Genomic DNA, 18,009 nt, shown 5'->3' on the forward strand with positions numbered 1-18,009 from the left:
CAAGGAACAGCTACTGTGTATGTACCTGTCAGGCAGGGAGGACTTGGATACCACCATTACACGTGGAAACACCACCCACCAGGTACGCGAGACATACTCGTGCGACTCGACCAATGTAGTCTACCTCAAATGCTGCAGGAAAGGATGCCCCGAAGCGTGGTATATTGGCGAGACCATGCAGACACTGCGACAACGAATGAACGGGCACTATGCGTCAATCACCAGGCAGGAATGTTCCCTTCCAGTCGGGGAACTGAACTTCAGCAGTCAAGGGCATTCAGCCTCTGATCTCCGGGTAAGCGTTCTTCAAGGCAGCCTTCAGGACACGCAACAACGCAGAATTGCCGAGCAAAAACTTCTAGCTAAGTTCCGCACGCATGAGTGCGGCCTCAACCGGGATCTTGGATTCATGTCGCATTACATCCACCCCCCACCATCTGGCCTGGACTTGCAAAATTCCACCAACTGTTCTGGCTTGTGACAATTCACACCTCTTTAACCTGTGATTATCCCTCTCTCTGCCTCTGTAAAGATTTGATTACCTGCAAATGCTCGCATTCCAAGCATTGTCCGGCATCTCTGACTTTGTCTATATAAATGTTTCTGGATGATACCTCTCCATTCACCTGAGGAAGGAGCTGCGCTCTGAAAGCTCGTGTTTGAAACAAACCTGTTGGACTTTAACCTGGTGTTGTAAGACTTCTTACTGAGCTCACCCCAGTCCAACTCCGGCATCTCCACATTATGTAAAGATGAGATGTGAATGTTCAGTTAAGGCGCTTGAGAGTTACAAGTTAACCAGGAAGGACCTAAAGCGGGGTCTAAAAAGAGCCAGGAGGGGACATGAGAAGTCCTTGGCAGGTAGGATCAAGGAAAACCCTAAAGCTTATTATAGGTATGTCAGGAATAAAAGAATGACTAGGGTAAGAGTAGGGCCAGTCAAGGACAGTAGTGGGAAATTGTGCGTCGAGTCCGAGGAGATAGGAGAGGCACTAAATGAATATTTTTCGTCAGTATTGACACAGGAAAAAGACAATGTTGTCGAGGAGAATACTGAGATACAGGCTACTAGACTAGAGGAGGAGGTGTTAGCAATTCTGGAAAGTGTGAAAATAGATAAGTCCCCTGGGCTGGATGGTCCTCGGATTCTCTGGGAAGCTAGGGAGGAGATTACAGAGCCTTTGGCTTTGACCTTTATGTCGCCATTGTCCACAGGAATAGTGCCAGAAAACTGGAGGATAGCAAATGTTGTACCCTTGTTCAAGAAGGGGAATAGAGACAATCCCAGTAACTATAGACCTGTGAGCCTTACTTCTGTTGTGGGAAAAGTCTTGGAAAGGATTATAAAAGATAGGATTTCTAATCATCTAGAAAGGAATAATTTGATTAGGGATAGTCAACACGATTTTGTGAAGGGTAGGTCGTGCCTCACAAACCTTATTGAGTTCTTTGAGAAGGTGACCAAACAGGTGGAAGAGGGTAAAGCAGTTGATGTGGTGTATATGGATTTCAGTAAAGCGTTTGATAAGGTTTCCTGCGGTAGGCTATTGCAGAAAATACGGAGACATGGGATTGAGGGTTATTTAGCAGTTTGGATCAGAAATTGGCCACAGGAGCCTCACGGTAGCATGGTGGTTAGCATCAATGCTTCACAGCTCCAGGGTCCCAGGTTCGATTCCCGGCTGGGTCACTGTCTGTGTGGAGTCTGCACGTCCTCCCCGTGTGTGCGTGGGTTTCCTCCGGGTGCTCCGGTTTCCTCCCACAGTCCAAAGATGTGCGGGTTAGGTGGATTGGCCATGCTAAATTGCCCGTAGTGTAAGGTTAATGGGGGGATTGTTGGGTTACGGGTATACGGGTTACGTGGGTTTAAGTAGGGTGATCATTGCTCGGCACAACATCGAGGGCCGAAGGGCCTGTTCTGTGCTGTACTGTTCTATGTTCTATGGCTATCTTGAAGAAGACAGAGGGTGGTGGTTGATGGGAAATGTTCAGCCTGGCATCTGGTTACTAGTGGTGTACAACAAGGATCTGTTTTGGGGCCACTGCTGTTTGTTATTTTTATAAATGACCTGGAGGCGGGCTTGGAAGGATGGGTGAGTAAATTTGCGGATGACACTAAAGTCGGTGGAGTTTTGGACAGTGCGGAAGGATGTTGCAGGTTACAGAGGGACATGGATGAGCTGCAGAGCTGGGCTGAGAAGTGGCAAATGGAGTTTAATGCAGAAAAGTGTGAGGTGATTCTTTTGGAAGGAGTAACAGGAATACAGAGTACTGGGCTAATAGTAAGATTCTTGGTGCTGTGGATGAGCAGAGAGATCTCGGTGATCCATAGATCCCTGAAAGTTGCCACCCAGGTTGATAGGGTTGTTAAGAAGGCGTACGGTGTGTTAGCTTTTATTGGTAGAGGGATTGAGTTTCAGAGCAATGACGTCATGTTGCAGTTGTACAAAACTCTGGTGCGGCGGCATTTGGAGTATTGCGTGCAGTTCTGGTCGCCGCATTATAGGAAGGATGTGGAAGCACAGGAAAGAGTGCAGAGGAGATTTACCAGGATGTTGCCTGGTATGGAGGGAAGGTCTTATGAGGAAAGGCTGAGGGACTTGAGGCTCTTTTCGTGAGAGAAAAGAAGGTTAAGAGGTGACCTAATTGAGGCATACAAGATGATCAGAGGATTAGATAGCGTGGACAGTGAGAGCCTTTTTCCTGGTGTGGTGATGGCTAGCACGAGGGACATAGCTTTATATTGAGGGGAGATAGATATAGGACAGATGTCAGAGGTAGGTTCTTTACTCAGAGAATAGTAAGGGCGTGAAATGCCCTGCCTGCAACAGTGGTCGACTCGCCAACATTAGGGGCATTTAAATGGTCATTGGAATAGTGTAGATGGGCTTTAGATTGGCCACAAAGTCTGGGATGTTCTGTCCAAAGCTAGCAGCACCATATACTATGTTGCAACTTCTTAAATTCCTTCTCCTTCTCTCTGCTGCTTCACTTATATGTCCATTAAGCATCCATGGATCAAAAATGATAACGGCAGAAATAAAGAAAGGGGAAATAAGGGAATCAACAGGAAGGGCCCTTACAATGGGAAGAGCTTATTTACTTTAGCAGAGAGGTTAGTGAGTAGATGGTGCAGAATTAAAGTGCTTGGGAGTCAGATTAGAGGGGAGATGAGGAAAACATTTTTTACTCAGAGGATTGTCGAGATCTGGAAATACTGAGAGGGTAGTAGAGGCAGAAACCCTCAAATCATTGCAAAGGTGTCTTGATAAACACCTCAAGTACCGTAACCTGCAGGGCAAAGGACCAAATGCTAGAAAGTGGTATTAACCTGAGTGGCTCCTTTTACACTGCAGCAAACACGATGGGCCGAGTGACCTCTTTCTGTTGCATAAACTTTCTCTGATTTTGTTATTCAAAATTGTTCATATTGGATGCCACAATGTCATTTTGATTTTCACAGTTTTTAATTTCATGGTAAATAGTATTTTGTATTCCAATTGCAGGTGTTACATCACTTTAGCCCAAGCTTTGTGGATGAATATGGGAGCTGCTCCCGCTGGACCTGCTGGGACAGGTAAAACAGAGACTGTGAAGGACATGGGTAAAGCTCTTGCAAAATATGTCGTTGTGTTCAACTGTTCCGATCAAATGGATTTCAGAGGATTAGGGAGAATCTACAAAGGTAATTACAGATGAATAGGATCAGGAGCCAGCATAAGGTAGGCTTTTGTGATAGACTGCAAGAACCCTGAAATCACGGCTAATCCTCAAACTCAACTTCACGTTTCCAGCAAATCCTCATGTTCTTTGACGTCCTTCGAGTCCAAAGTTCTAGCAATCTAGCATATACTAAACAATTGTGCATTCACAGACCTCGAGTTAGAGAATTCCAAAGGTTCACACCCATCCACTGCTCCACGCAGCATTCCAGGGTCCGTTAATGAATGAGAAAAAGATTCCCCCTGGCTATTTGAATTAAATTTCACTGTTTAGAACATTTTAAGAAGTCTTACAACACCAGGTTAAAGTCCAACAGGTTTGTTTCGAATCACTAGCTTTCGGAGCACAGCTCCTTCATCAGATGAATCTCCATTCACTTGAGGAAGGAGCTGCGCTCCGAAAGCTAGTGATTCGAAACAAACCTGTTGGACTTTAACCTGATGCTGTAAGTCTGCTTACTGTGCTCACCCCTTCCAACGCCGGCATCTCCACATCATAGAACATTTTGACTTGATTACAGTAGAATCAACAGCAACTTGCAATTTAAACTCATCATTGGTTTAGTAAAATACCTCACACTCCCCAGGTACATCAAATGGAATTCAACTAACAGACTCAACTAACATATAACTAACATATTCCACGCCGTATGTGAGAATCGCCATTCGCGCCACTTTTTTCCGTGACACTAGTCCGACACCATTCCGCCATTCTCCCAACCGGTGAGAACAGCATCATCGGGGTCGGCGCCACACTGCTGGAGAACCGCCTGACGTACTAAGTACGGCGATTCTCTGGTCCCTCCGCTATTCAGCGGCCCGGATGGGACAAAATCCTGACGGCGTGACCTGAGGTCACGCCGTTGCCGTACACACCTGGTAAATAAATTTGTCAGCCAGTCGTGCTGGCTGACGATGTGGAGGAAGGAGGTGAGTGGCCGGCCTCACCGTCGGCAGCAGGAAGTGGCGTCCACAGCCAGTGCTGGGGGGGGGGGGGGGGGGGGGGGGGGTGGTGGGAGGGTTCTGGAAGAAGGAGGAGGCGGGTGGGGAAAGGAGGAGTGGGTGGAGCAAGGAGTGGGGAAAGGAAGAGGGGGTGGGGAAAGGAGGACGGGGGTGAAGGAATGAAGAGGGGGTGGGGGAAATGACGCCGCCATGCTGTGTGGGTGGGGGGGTGAGGGGTAGGGCAGACGGGGTACCCATGGGAGCGACATGCCAGCCAGCCTGCCATGTCCAAGTGCAGGTCATGGTGATGGGCTGAGGCCAGTGGGGCCAATATGAGGAGGGACGGGGTGAAGTGGGTGGTGGACGAATACTGTGGGCAGAGCGAAGGTTGCATGCGTGTCTGCAGCGAAACCAAGCAGCCGGAGCACCGATGTATCCCATGGGCCCTGGCTGTCGAGGTGTCAAAGCGCCATTGTTAAACATTTTGTTGTCTCTCCTTCCCAAACCCCCTCCCCACTTCGTGTAGTGCATCATGTTTGCGCACCAGCCAGATATGTTTGCCACTGTGGCGGGAGCGGCTGCCCTGCAGGTAGCCATTCTGCGCCGCTGACGCAGGCGGCTCAGAGCAGCTGCTGGAGCGGCGGCAGAGGGCCCCGTGCCAGCCGCTCATACCGCAGGCCCTCCCGCCCAACAGGTGCATGAGAAGGCGGAGGGTGACAATGACCACCACATCGTTGAGCATGCAGAGGATGAGCATTCGGATCCTGATGGGGCACAGGGGGAGGAGCTGCAGCAGGTCGTGGTGCCAAAGCGCCGGAGGCACCCCATGCAGCCTTGAGTGTACCGGGACCGCATGTCGTTCCAGGACATTCCGGATACGACATGCAGGAGGAGACTCCGATTGAGTCGGGAGACCGTGGTACATATATGCCATCTCACGGCACACCTGGCACCACGTGGAACGGGGGGAGGACATGCTATCCCAGAGGCCGTCATGGTCACGGTTGCCCTCAATTTCTTTGCCACGGTGTCCTTCCAGGCACCGAGCGGGGACCTGTCTGGGATCTCGCAGGCATTGGTGCACTGGTGCATCCGGCCCATAACTGACGTACTAAGTACGGCGATTCTCTGGGCCCTCCGCTATTCAGCGGCCCGGATGGGACGAAATCCTGACGGCGTGACCCCAGGTGACCCCAGGTCACGCCGTCAGGATTTCGTCCCATCCGGGCCGCTGAATAGCGGAGGGCCCAGAGAATCGCCGTACTTAGTACGTCAGTATGCCGACGGTCAGTTATGGGCCGGATGCACCAGTGCACCAATGCCTGCGAGATCCCAGACAGGTCCCCAATCCTATGCCATCGCCGACAGATACATAAATTTTCAGGAGGAACATGCGCACCAGGCTGACCGGGCAGCAGGATTTGCCTCCGTGGTGACTGATGGGGTGCATGTCGGCATGCGTCCACCCTTGAATGACAGGGACATTTTCCTGAACAGGAAGGGGAACTCGATGAACATTCAGGTGGTCTGCAACCATCGCATGAAGATAATGCATGTGTGCGCCCAATACCCTGGCAGCATGCATGATGCCTTCATACTCGCTCATTCTTTCGTCCCCGCTATTTTCAAGGGACACCCCCCCCCACCCCGGATGAGGGGCTGGTTGCTGGGCGACATGGGTTACCCATTGCGGTCGTGGCTGATGACGCCTATAAGGAGGCCACAGACCAACACGGAGACCCGCTATAATGAGGCCCATGCAGCAACCAGGGGTGTTGTGGGGAGGTGCTTTAGCCTCCTGAAGATGAGATTCTGATGCCTGGACCACTCACAACTGCACTACCCAGCACCCCCCACTTCCCGCACCAGCGCACAACCCTACCGCCCACACCACCACTTTCTCATTGCCTTACCTTACACCTGCGGCACATCGTGAATGTTTTACCACAGTTGCTTGTGTCAGCGGGTGTGATCAGTGCCACGTGGAATGATGACAACCTGCTCTGTGATGACCTGTGAGCTCTGGATTGCTAGAGAATATCTGACTCATGGCCACAGCTACACCCTCCACCTCGGTGGTCCCTATATGCGTCACGGACAATCCACCACATGGCCATGTGGGGCAGCTGCCGTTGGTCTGCTGAGGGCGCTGGGATGTAGTGGGGGGAAGTAACTTACACCCGGCCTCACCGTTGTACAGAACGCCGACCCCCAGCATCACTCGGTCTCCCCCACTTCCCCTCAGGCACCGGACATTGCACAGAGGCACCTAGGTTTGGTATAACAGTGACTTTAATCAAGACATTCACATCCAAGTGCCCTAGCCCGAACAACTAAGCTGTGCCCTACACCCGTGCCAACTTACTATGTGTCTAACTTCTTGGCCTTGCAGGCCCTACCACTACGTCTTGGTGTGTCCCCAGATGGTACAGCAGGAGTGGAGGCGGACTGCTGAGAATCCTGCCCTGCGTCGGCGTGCATTTACTGGGGCTTCCCAGCTTGGATGGGCCAGGCTGCTTGGCAGGCATGCTGGATGGTGTGGTGCCATCCTGCTCTGCCCACTGCCCACCAGATGCACCAGGGACAGAACGGGGGGAGTCCGAATGTTCCAAGACCTCCCTTGTTGGAGTCACCGGGACGGCACAACCGACACCATGCGCTGCCAGTCCTGGATGCCCGCTGTGGAATCGACCAGGGTCTGAACGTTCCAGCAATGGAGCTCAGGGAGTGCGCCATCCCTGTCAGGGACTGCGCCATCCCTGTCAGGGACTGCGCAACCTCCCGCTGGTATTCTTCAACGCCATCCAGCGTGTGGGCAGGGCCGCCGATGCTCTCAGTGATGGCCTGCTGGGACAGGGCCATGGCCTACTGAGACTCGGCCAGATCCTGGAGTGCGGCGGCAATATCCAGCTGGCTCTGGCGCATGGCTGCCTGTGAGAGGGCAGCCTCTGTCCTGGGCCACGGATGACGTGTGCACATCAAGCCCCACGCCTTGCTGAACCTGATGCATGGTCGAAACCGTTGCCCTCATTGCCTCCACAGCGGACGCCACCCATGCGGTGTCGGCCTGGGTGGCAGCCATATCCGGCACCACTCCCTGCTCCTGGACACGGATGGACTCCTCCATCTGCGTCTCCAGATGCTGGAAGACAGCCGTCATCCCGTTGTCCACTCTCAGGGTTTCCAAATGCATCTGGTCTGTGGGTGGGTCTAGTAAGTCTAGGGACCCGCGAACTGTCTGGGCAGCACCTGGGTGCTGGGCCTGGGCTGACCTCCGACCGTCCAGCCCCTCAGCTGCTCCTACCTCCACCTGCTGTACCGGTTTGGCTGTGTGGTGCGCACCAGTCAGTGACCCCAAAGCCTCATCACTCATGTGCCCAACCGAGGTGAGTGTATCTACGATGGTGGATGTTGTGGGTATCAGCAGTGCCGCAAACTCGAGGTCCTCATCTGTTCCCAGGTCTGGGGTCTCCTGTGTCGATCCTTGGACCGATGCAACTAGACTGCGACCCATGTTAGGTGCCGTGTCCGGTGTGTCCATCGACTGTCTGGCTGTCCTCTGTGTGTCACTGTCCAGAGTCCCCGTCCTCTCTCCGTCACTGTCCTGGCTCACAGCCCTCTGCTCATTCGACTCATGGCCATCAGTGTCCTGACTGTCCGTCCTGAATTCTTGCGTTCGTGTCTGTCCGTCTTCTGTGCATCCCCCTCCAGTGCCCCGGCCTCAGAGAAGGGTCCTCCTGACCCTCTCTGCCATGCGTCTGTAGGGGCAGATGGGCTTGCTGCTGGACAGCGAGGGTTTCTCCAAGACGTCCCTGGACGATCGGCTCCTGACCCTGGGGAAGACAATGAGGCATGTATCGTTAGATAGGCGGAGGTGGGTGTGAGGGGGTGGAGGGGGCAGTGTGAGGAGGTGGAGTGTCAGGGTGGTTTAGGGGGTGGAGGGGTATATGTCACGGTGTGGGCTGAAGGGGGGGGGGCATGGAGGCAGTGGTAGGGGCTGCAGTGTGAAGGGGGGAAATGTGATGGGCTGAGAGGGTGTAGCCAGGCAGAGGAGTCTCACTTAGTCCTCTGCCTCCAATCTGGCATGGCGCTACCTCCTGGGTGGCGGCTCCCCCAGCGAGGTCCTCTGCTCATGGATGGTCAGGGGGTGCAGCACAGGTGATTCTCCCTCCGATTCTTGTACACTCACGTTGGTTGTGAGCAGACCTATCCTGCGAGGGAGGGGTGGAAAGCATCAGAGTTAGGCGGTCAGCATCAAGACGGCAGATGTTTGCAATATTATGACTGGGTGGGGGACACTGGGCACCATGCCATGGCAGCTCTCAAGGGGGTGTGTTGCCCATGTGGGAGGGTACAACGTGGTGTCCTCAAACCCCCCCTCCTGCGTGTGCGGGGGGGTGGGGGGGGGGGTCCCGCGCGATGTGGGGGGGAGGGTGGGGTGGGATGTGGCCCTGGAGAACCCTCGGGTACTTAGCCTGGCAGCCCTCATGAGTTCATGGAGCTTGTTTCGGCACTGGTCTCCAGAGCGGGGGGTTGTGCCTCACAGCGCAAACCGTGGTGCCCACCTCACGCCAGCTGCGCTTCACAGTGCTGGATGGTTGCCGGTACCCACGTCTTGGGCACAGGATGGCCCTGCGCTCTTTTACAGCATTCAGCAGCGTCTCGAGATCACTGTCCCGGAACCTGGGAGCAGCATGGCGGAGCTCAGCCATCTCGATCCTTCGGGTCCTGTGCGCTTTAAATGGTGTGCCGCCAGCCGGGCGTCTCGCGACACCGCTGCTCTGGCGTCATGCCCACTGCATTTCTTGCGGCCTCACTGCTGGCCCCTTTTCAGGGCCTGAATCAATCGTGCCTGCGGCCGTTTTGCACCATCATGAAACACGACGGCGTTCACGATGGCATGGACACTCTGCCTCAATATCGGAGAATCCTGCCCAAGGTTTTTACTGATGAGTAACTAGTTAGAACACAGAACATAGAGAAATACAGCACAGAACAGGACCTTCGGCCCACGATGTTGTGCCGAACTTTTGTCCTAGGTTAATCATAGATCATAGAATTTTGGACACTAAGGGCAATTTATCATGGCCAATCCACCCACGCACACACGGGGAGGATGTGCAGACTCCACACAGACAATGACCGAAGCCGGAATCGAACCTGGGACCCTGGAGCTGTGAAGCAATTGTGCTATCCACAATGTACCGTGCTGCCCTTAAGAACAAATTAATCTACACTCTATTATTCTACCCTAATCCATGTACCTATCCAATAGCCGCATGAAGGTCCCTAACGCTTCCGACTCAACTACTTCCACAGGCAGTGCATTCTATGCCCCCACTACTCTCTGGGTAAAGAACCTACCTCTGACATCCCCCTATATCTTCCACCATTTACCTTAAATTTATGTCCCCTTGTAATGGTTTGTTCCACCCAGGGAAAAAGTCTTTGACTGTCTACTCTATCTATTCCCCTGATCATCTTATAAATCTCTATCAAGTCGCCCCTTATCCTTCTCCGTTCTAATGAGAAAAGGCCTAGCACCCTCAACCTTTCCTCGTAAGACCTACTCTCCATTCCAGGCGACATCCTGGTAAATCTCCTTTGCACCTTTTCCAAAGCTTCCACATCCTTCATAAAATAAGGTAACCAGAACTGCACACAGTACTCCAAATGTGGCCTGACCAAGGTTTTGTACAGCTGCATCATCACCTCACGGCTCTTAAATCCAATCCCTCTGTTAATGAACGCTAGCACACCATAGGCCTTCTTCACAGCTCTATCCACTTGAGTGGCAACTTTCAAAGATCTATGAACATAGACCCCAAGATCTCTCTGCTCCTCTACATTGCCAAGAACCCTACCGTTAACCCTGTATTCCGCATTCATATTTGTCCTTCCAAAATGGACAACCTCACACTTTTCAGGGTTAAACTCCATCTGCCACTTCTCAGCCCAGCTCTGCATTCTATCTATGTCTCTTTGAAGCCGACAACAGCCCTCCTCACTATCCACAACTCCACCAATCTTCGTATTGTAGCCACCTGGGTTGGCCACTTCCTCACACAAAATGGAAGAATGCAAAGGTTACAGGGAAAAATGGACAGTTGCAAAGAGACAAGCAGTTCGCAGAATCCCCTGTGTATTCTAGCTGCTAAAGAAACCAGACAGCATTGTAACTAACAAGCTGCACATATTAAGTGAGCGATTCCCGGTGATTCCCAGGCACAATGGACACAACAATTAGAAGAGATTGAAACATTCTATGGAAGGTCAGACATCCTGGCGCCAGTGGAGCCTGAAACAAAGGACACAAATAGGGCAGCAGGGTAGCATGGAGGGCAGCAGGGTAGCATGGAGGGCAGCTGGGTAGCATGGTGGTTAGCATAAATGCTTCACAGCTCCAGGGTCCCAGGTTCGATTCCCGGCTGGGTCACTGTCTGTGTGGAGTCTGCACGTCCTCCCCCTGTGTGCGTGGGTTTCCTCCGGGTGCTCCGGTTTCCTCCCACAGTCCAAAGATGTGCGGGTTAGGTGGATTGGCCATGCTAAATTGCCCGTAGTGTCCTAATAAAAGTAAGGTTAAGGGGGGGGTTGTTGGGTTACGGGTATAGGGTGGATACGTGGGTTTGAGTAGGGTGATCATGGCTCGGCACAACATTGAGGGCCGAAGGGCCTGTTCTGTGCTGTACTGTTCTATGTTCTATAAGATGGAAAGAAATGCCCAGTGATCGAGGAACAGCCCCGTTATTGGGGAAATTCAAATTAATCGATTGGAAAGAGACCCAATCGATTGCAAGTTTATAGAGGGTCCGCCCAGAAGGGCGCGAAGCCCCTGGGACCTATAAAAGTCAGGTCCCAGGACTGATTCTTTCTTCTTGACCAGCCGGCCCTCCCAGTAGAACATCTTTGCAGCCGAAGACCTTGAGACGGAGAGGCCTGGTCAGCAGCCTCCATCAAGTAAGTGTCATACAACGCACGCTACGAGAGTAGACACTCCTGACCCCTTTAGCCCGCACCAACTGGAAGCCTGCGGATCCAGGACAAAGCAAGAGACCATTGTTCCCTGATCCGGCCGTTCCTTTATTCCAGATAAGTATTGGTCTGTTAGTGGTAGGAATAGCCTAGTCTTTTAGTGTTATATGCATGAGTAGTAAATAGCTGTGTAATAATAAACGTGTCTTGTTTGAACTTACTAACTGGTGTATTGAGTCATTGGTCTGAACTTGAACTTGAATCTTGTGGCGGTATCATAAGGATACCTGGCGACTCTAGAGCTAAGGAATAAAACAGAGCCATTTGAGTGTAAAGCACACTCACCCAGAACGAGCAACATTTAGTGGCGGACTCCGACACGACTCGACTAGAAGTGACCCCCCCACTCCGAGAGAACCCAGCAATTTGAATCAGAAATCCAATTGGGAAAAGTAAGAACCACAAGTGTTCAAGTAGTTCACATCAATCCTCAAAATTCAGAAGTGTGTTTTTGCATGCGTAACTAACAGGGTTATAAGGTAAAACCGAGAGATTTGTGTTGCGACAAACTGTCGGGAGTTTATAATTCGGAAAATAGCGAAAGCCGTACCTGTATTTTATAGCACCTCCTTAATATCCCTACTTCCAAATTTAAAAGAGATCATAAGATAGGAGAAATGGCCATGCAGGCAATGGAACGCCTCATGCACCCCCAAGAGTTTGTGGTCGCAGCGACCAGCAGAGTAGGTCAGTGTCCCGTTTGGGAGCTGGAACTCAGGAAGTACCTCAAAGGGAAAGGATGGCCCCTTTGGAGTGAGTTTTGTTAGAATGAGGAGACAGGTCCCGGGAGTATAAGGCATACTTGGTGGGAGAACTTGTCTGAAATTCATAAGAAAGGTTTGAGTAAAGCACGTAAGCCGATGGCAATTGTGTCCTGCTTGGCACAATTGCGAGGCACAGAGGAGGTCGTCAGGACGCTCCAAGCAGAATTAGAGGAAAGGCATCGCATCAGTAAAGTGGATGTCTGAGAGAGAATTTAGAATTAAGAAAGAAGTTGGCAGATAAGCATAGAGAGGTGGATGATGCCAAGAGGGCACACCAGTCTTGTTTAGCCCATCTGAACAGCTCCCAGTTACAATACGAAAAAGCCTATCAGGATGTGCAGCGTGCAGTCTTGATAAGACAAGAATCAGAGAAGCAGGTAGAGACACTGAAGAAGCAGTGTAGCGACCTGAAGGCAGCTTTAAGGGCACTCCATGCTGCCACCACTGAGCAAAGGCAAAGCACAGTGGACCATGCTAAGTGTAGGAAGCAGATTGCGGAGCTGCAATCTCTGCTTTCTGTGCAGAATAGCTTCCAAGAAACCTTTGGAACGCAATTAGAGGAAGAGAATGCACCAGATTGGCAGGAGTTAAGCGAGACAACGCAGCAATATGTTCAGGGAACATGTGCGCTAGAAACGCAGCAGAAAAGGAAAGCGCCCCAACCCCCCACAGATCAGATAGCGCCCGCACCAATGAACCCAGTCACCACTCAACGAAAAGCAACCGCAGACGGCGCACCCGAGATCACTTACACCACCCCCTTAACCGTGACTCAACTAAGGGACCCGTGTGAGAAAATCACCCCATTCCTCCCCACCTCAGACCCCCACCAATTCTTTGCAAAAGTTAAACAGCAGGCGACCATGTACGGCCTTAATGCGCGAGAGCAGGTTAAATTCACTAGACTCTGGGGTGGTCCGGTGGATTGGAAATTAGCAAACATGACACCACTGTTTAAAAAAGGAGGTAGGCAGAGAGCGGGAAATTATAGGCCAGTGAGCTTAACTTCGGTAGTAGGGAAGATGCTGGAATCTATCATCAAGGAAGAAATAGCGAGGCATCTGGATAGAAATTGTCCCATTGGGCAGACGCAGCATGGGTTCATAAAGGGCAGGTCGTGTCTAAATAATTTAGTGGAAATTTTTGAGGACATTACCAGTGCAGTAGATAACGGGGAGCCAATGGATGTGGTATATCTGGATTTCCAGAAAGCTTTTGACAAGGTGCCACACAAAAGGTTGCTGCATGAGATAAAGATGCATGGCATTAAGGGTAAAGTAGTAGCATGGATAGAGGATTGGTTATTTAATAGAAAGCAAAGAGTGGGGATTAATGGGTGTTTCTCTGGTTGGCAATCAGTAGCTAGTGGTGTCCCTCAGGGATCCGTGTTGGGCCCACAATTGTTCACAATTTACATAGATGATTTGGAGTTGGGGGACCAAGGGCAATGTGTCCAAGTTTGCAGATGACACTAAGATGAGTGGTAAAGCGAAAAGTGCAGAGGATACTGGAAGTCTTCAGAGGGACTTGGATAGGTTAAGTGAATGGGCTAGGGTCTGGCAGATGGAATACAATGTTGACAAATGTGAGGTTATCCATTTTGGTAGGAATAACAGCAAACGGGATTATTATTTAAACAATAAAATATTAAAGCATGCCGCTGTGCAGAGAGACCTGGGTGTGCTAGTGCATGAGTCACAGAAAGTTGGTTTACAGGTTCAACAGGTGATTAAGAAGGCAAATGGAATTTTGTCCTTCATTGCTAGAGGGATGGAGTTTAAGACTAGGGAGGTTATGCTGCAATTGTATAAGGTGTTAGTGAGGCCACACCTGGAATATTGTGTTCAGTTTTGGTCTCCTTACTTGAGAAAGGACATACTGGCACTGGAGGGTGTGCAGAGGAGATTCACTAGGTTAATCCCAGAGCTGAAGGGGTTGGATTATGAGGAGAGGTTGAATAGACTGGGACTGTACTCGTTGGAATTTAGAAGGATGAGGGGGGATCTTATTGAAACATTTAAAATTATGAAGGGAATAGATAGGATAGATGCGGGTAGGTTGTTTCCACTGGCGGGTGAAAGCAGAACTAGGGGACATAGCCTCAAAATAAGGGGAAGTAGATTTAGGACTGAGTTTAGGAGGAACTTCTTCACCCAAAGGGTTGTGAATCTATGGAATTCCTTGCCCAGTGAAGCAGTTGAGGCTCCTTCATAACATGTTTTTAAGGTAAAGATAGATAGTTTTTTGAAGAATAAAGGGATTAAGGGTTATGGTGTTCGGGCCGGAAAGTGGGGCTGAGTCCACAAAAGATCAGCCATGATCTCATTGAATGGTGGAGCAGGCTCGAGGGGCCAGATGGCCTACTCCTGCTCCTAGTTCTTATGTTCTTATCTTATGTTCTTATGTTCTTAAGCTCACAGTTTTGAGTTTAGACTCATCAGTAGTAGCAACCCTCCCCGACCCACAGAACGTTGGAGGAGGCACCCTCGAAGAAATGCATATAGCTATTTTAAATGCGATAGGGTATAACTGAGGAGACCCAGTTGAAGGCCTAAACTGATGTAGGCAGAAAATGGCCGAGCACCCCACAGCATTTGCAGGAAGGCTGTGGATTCACTTCACTGCAGATTTCGGTGAATTAGACCGCATTTGACCCAAGATAACATAGAACATAGAACATAGATCGATACAGCGCAGTACAGGCCCTTCGGCCCACGATGTTGCACCGACATGGGAAGTCAAAAACTGAAGGCCATCTAACCTACACTATGCCATTATCATCTATATGCTTATCCAATACGCTTTTAAATGCCCTCAATGTTGGCGAGTGCACTACTGTAGCAGGTAGGGCATTCCACGGCCTCACCACTCTTTGCGTAAAAATCCTACCTCTGACCTCTGTCCTATATCTATTACCCCTCAATTTAAGTCTATGTCCCCTCGTGCTAGCCACCTCCATCCGCGGGAGAAGGCTCTCACTGTCCACCCTATCTAACCCTCTGATCATTTTGTATGCCTCTATTAAGTCACCTCTTAACCTTCTTCTCTCTAACGAAAACAACCTCAAGTCCATCAGCCTTTCCTCATAAGATTTTCCCTCCATACCAGGCAACATCCTGGTAAATCTCCTCTGCACCCGTTCCAAAGCTTCCACGTCCTTCCTATAATGAGGCAACCAGAACTGTACGCAATACTCCAAATGCGGCCGTACCAGAGTTTTGTACAGCTGCAACATGACCTCATGGCTCCGGAACTCAATCCCTCTACCAATAAAGGCCAACACACCATAGGCCTTCTTCACAACCCTATCAATCTGGGTGGCAACTTTCAGGGATCTATGTACATGGACACCGAGATGCCTCTGCTCATCCACACTACCAAGAATTTTACCATTAGCCAAATAGTCCGCATTCCTGTTATTCTTTCCAAAGTGAATCACCTCACACTTCTCTACATTAAACTCCATTTGCCACCTCTCAGCCCAGCTCTGCAGCTTATCTATGTCCCTCTGTAACCTGCAACATCCTTCCGCACTGTCTACAACTCCACCGACTTTAGTGTCGTCTGCAAATTTACTCACCCAACCTTCTGTGCCCTCCTCTAGGTCATTTATAAAAATGACAAACAGCAACGACCCCAGAACAGATCCTTGTGGTACGCCACTCGTAACTGAACTCCATTCTGAACATTTCCCATCAACCACCACCCTCTGTCTTCTTTCAACTAGCCAATTTCTGATCCACATCTCTAAATCACCCTCAATCCCCAGCCTCCGTATTTTCTGCAATAGCCGACCGTGGGGAACCTTATCAAACGCTTTACTGAAATCCATATACACCACATCAACTGCTCTACCCTCGTCTACCTGATCAGCCACCTTCTCAAAGAACTCGATAAGGTTTGTGAGGCATGACCTACCCTTCACAAAACCATGCTGACTATCCCTAATCATATTATTCCTATCTAGATGATTATAAATCGTATCTCTTAAAATCCTCTCCAAGACTTTACCCACAACAGACGTGAGGCTCACCGGCCTATAGTTACCGGGGTTATCTCTACTCCCCTTCTTGAACAAAGGGACCACATTTGCTATCCTCCAGTCCTCTGGCACTATTCCTGTAGCCAATGATGACATAAAAATCAAAGCCAAAGGCTCAGCAATCTCTTCCCTGGCTTCCCAGAGAATCCGAGGATAAATCCCATCAGGCCCCGGGGACTTATCTATTTTCACCTTGTCCAGAATTGCCAACACTTCTTCCCTACGCACCTCAATGCCATCTATTCTAATAGCCTGGGTCTCAGCATTCTCCTCCACAGCATTATCTTTTTCCTGAGTGAATACTGACGAAAAGTATTCATTTAGTATCTCGCTTATCTCCTCAGCCTCCACACACAACTTCCCACCACTGTCCTTGACTGGCCCTACTCTTACCCGAGTCATTCTTTTATTCCTGACATACCTATGGAAAGCTTTTGGGTTTTCCTTGATCCTACCTTCCAAAGACTTCTCATGTCCCCTCCTTGCTCGTCTTAGCTCTCTCTTTAGATCCTTCCTCGCTTCCTTGTAACTATCAAGCGCCCCAACTGAAACTTCACGCCTCATCTTCACATAGGCCTCCTTCTTCCTCTTAACAAGAGATTCCACTTCTTTGGTAAACCACGGTTCCCTCGCTCGACCCCTTCCTCCCCGCCTGACTGGTACGTACTTATCAAGAACACGCAATAGCTGTTCCTTGAACAAGCTCCACATATCCAGTGTGCCCAACCCTTGCAGCCTACTTCTCCAACCTACACATCCTAAGTCATGTCTAATGGCATCATAATTGCCCTTCCCCCAGCTATAACTCTTGCCCTGCGGGGTATACTTATCCCTTTCCATCACTAACGTAAAGGTCACCGAATTGTGGTCACTGTCTCCAAAGTGCTCACCTACCTCCAGATCTAACACCTGGCCTGGTTCATTACCCAAAACCAAATCCAATGTGGCCTCGCCTCTTGTTGGCCTGTCCACATATTGTGTCAGGAAACCCTCCTGCACACATTGTACAAAGAACGACCCATCTACTGTACTCGAACTATATCTTTTCCAGTCAATATTTAGAAAGTTAAAGTCTCCCATAACAATTACCCTGTTACTTTCGCTCTTTTCCAGAATCATCTTTGCCATCCTTTGCTCTAACATGGTTAAATGGACCTGCAGTATTATCCCCCACGCCACAGAGGCAGGACAGAAAGCCTGCTCTAATTACGACCCCTTAGAAGAGGCCCATAATGAAAAATGGGTCTTGAAAAGATTGTCCCGTGCTTGGGAGCAATCTATTTATGGTAAGACAGCATTTAAGAAGCCCGAGGAGGCGCAAACCGAGGTAGACATTCAAGCAGTAAGAGCACACCAAAACCCCGCATGGGTAAATGAGGGACAGAACAGCACCCCACAGAAGTCACTGGAATGTTTTAGCTGCAAACAGTTAGGGCATTTTGCTAGAGAATGCAAAGCACCACAGAAATCTCAGAGACGCCAACAGACAGGCACTCTGAACAGGAAT

The 18,009-nt window shown here is 50.2% G+C and overlaps 1 protein-coding gene across 1 annotated transcript in view; it reads left to right on the plus strand.

The window, feature by feature from the left end:
• LOC119966923 (dynein heavy chain 8, axonemal-like) overlaps window positions 1-18,009 on the plus strand; it is a 1,786,259-nt gene that overhangs the window by 1,126,628 nt on the left and 641,622 nt on the right. The window contains exon 44 of the mRNA XM_038798881.1: window positions 3,507-3,685. Coding sequence (XP_038654809.1) covers window positions 3,507-3,685 — 179 coding nt within the window. The remainder of the gene's footprint in view (window positions 1-3,506; window positions 3,686-18,009) is intronic.

The sequence above is a fragment of the Scyliorhinus canicula genome, chromosome 6 (genome assembly GCF_902713615.1).
Source record: "Scyliorhinus canicula chromosome 6, sScyCan1.1, whole genome shotgun sequence".
Classification (NCBI taxonomy): domain Eukaryota; kingdom Metazoa; phylum Chordata; class Chondrichthyes; order Carcharhiniformes; family Scyliorhinidae; genus Scyliorhinus; species Scyliorhinus canicula.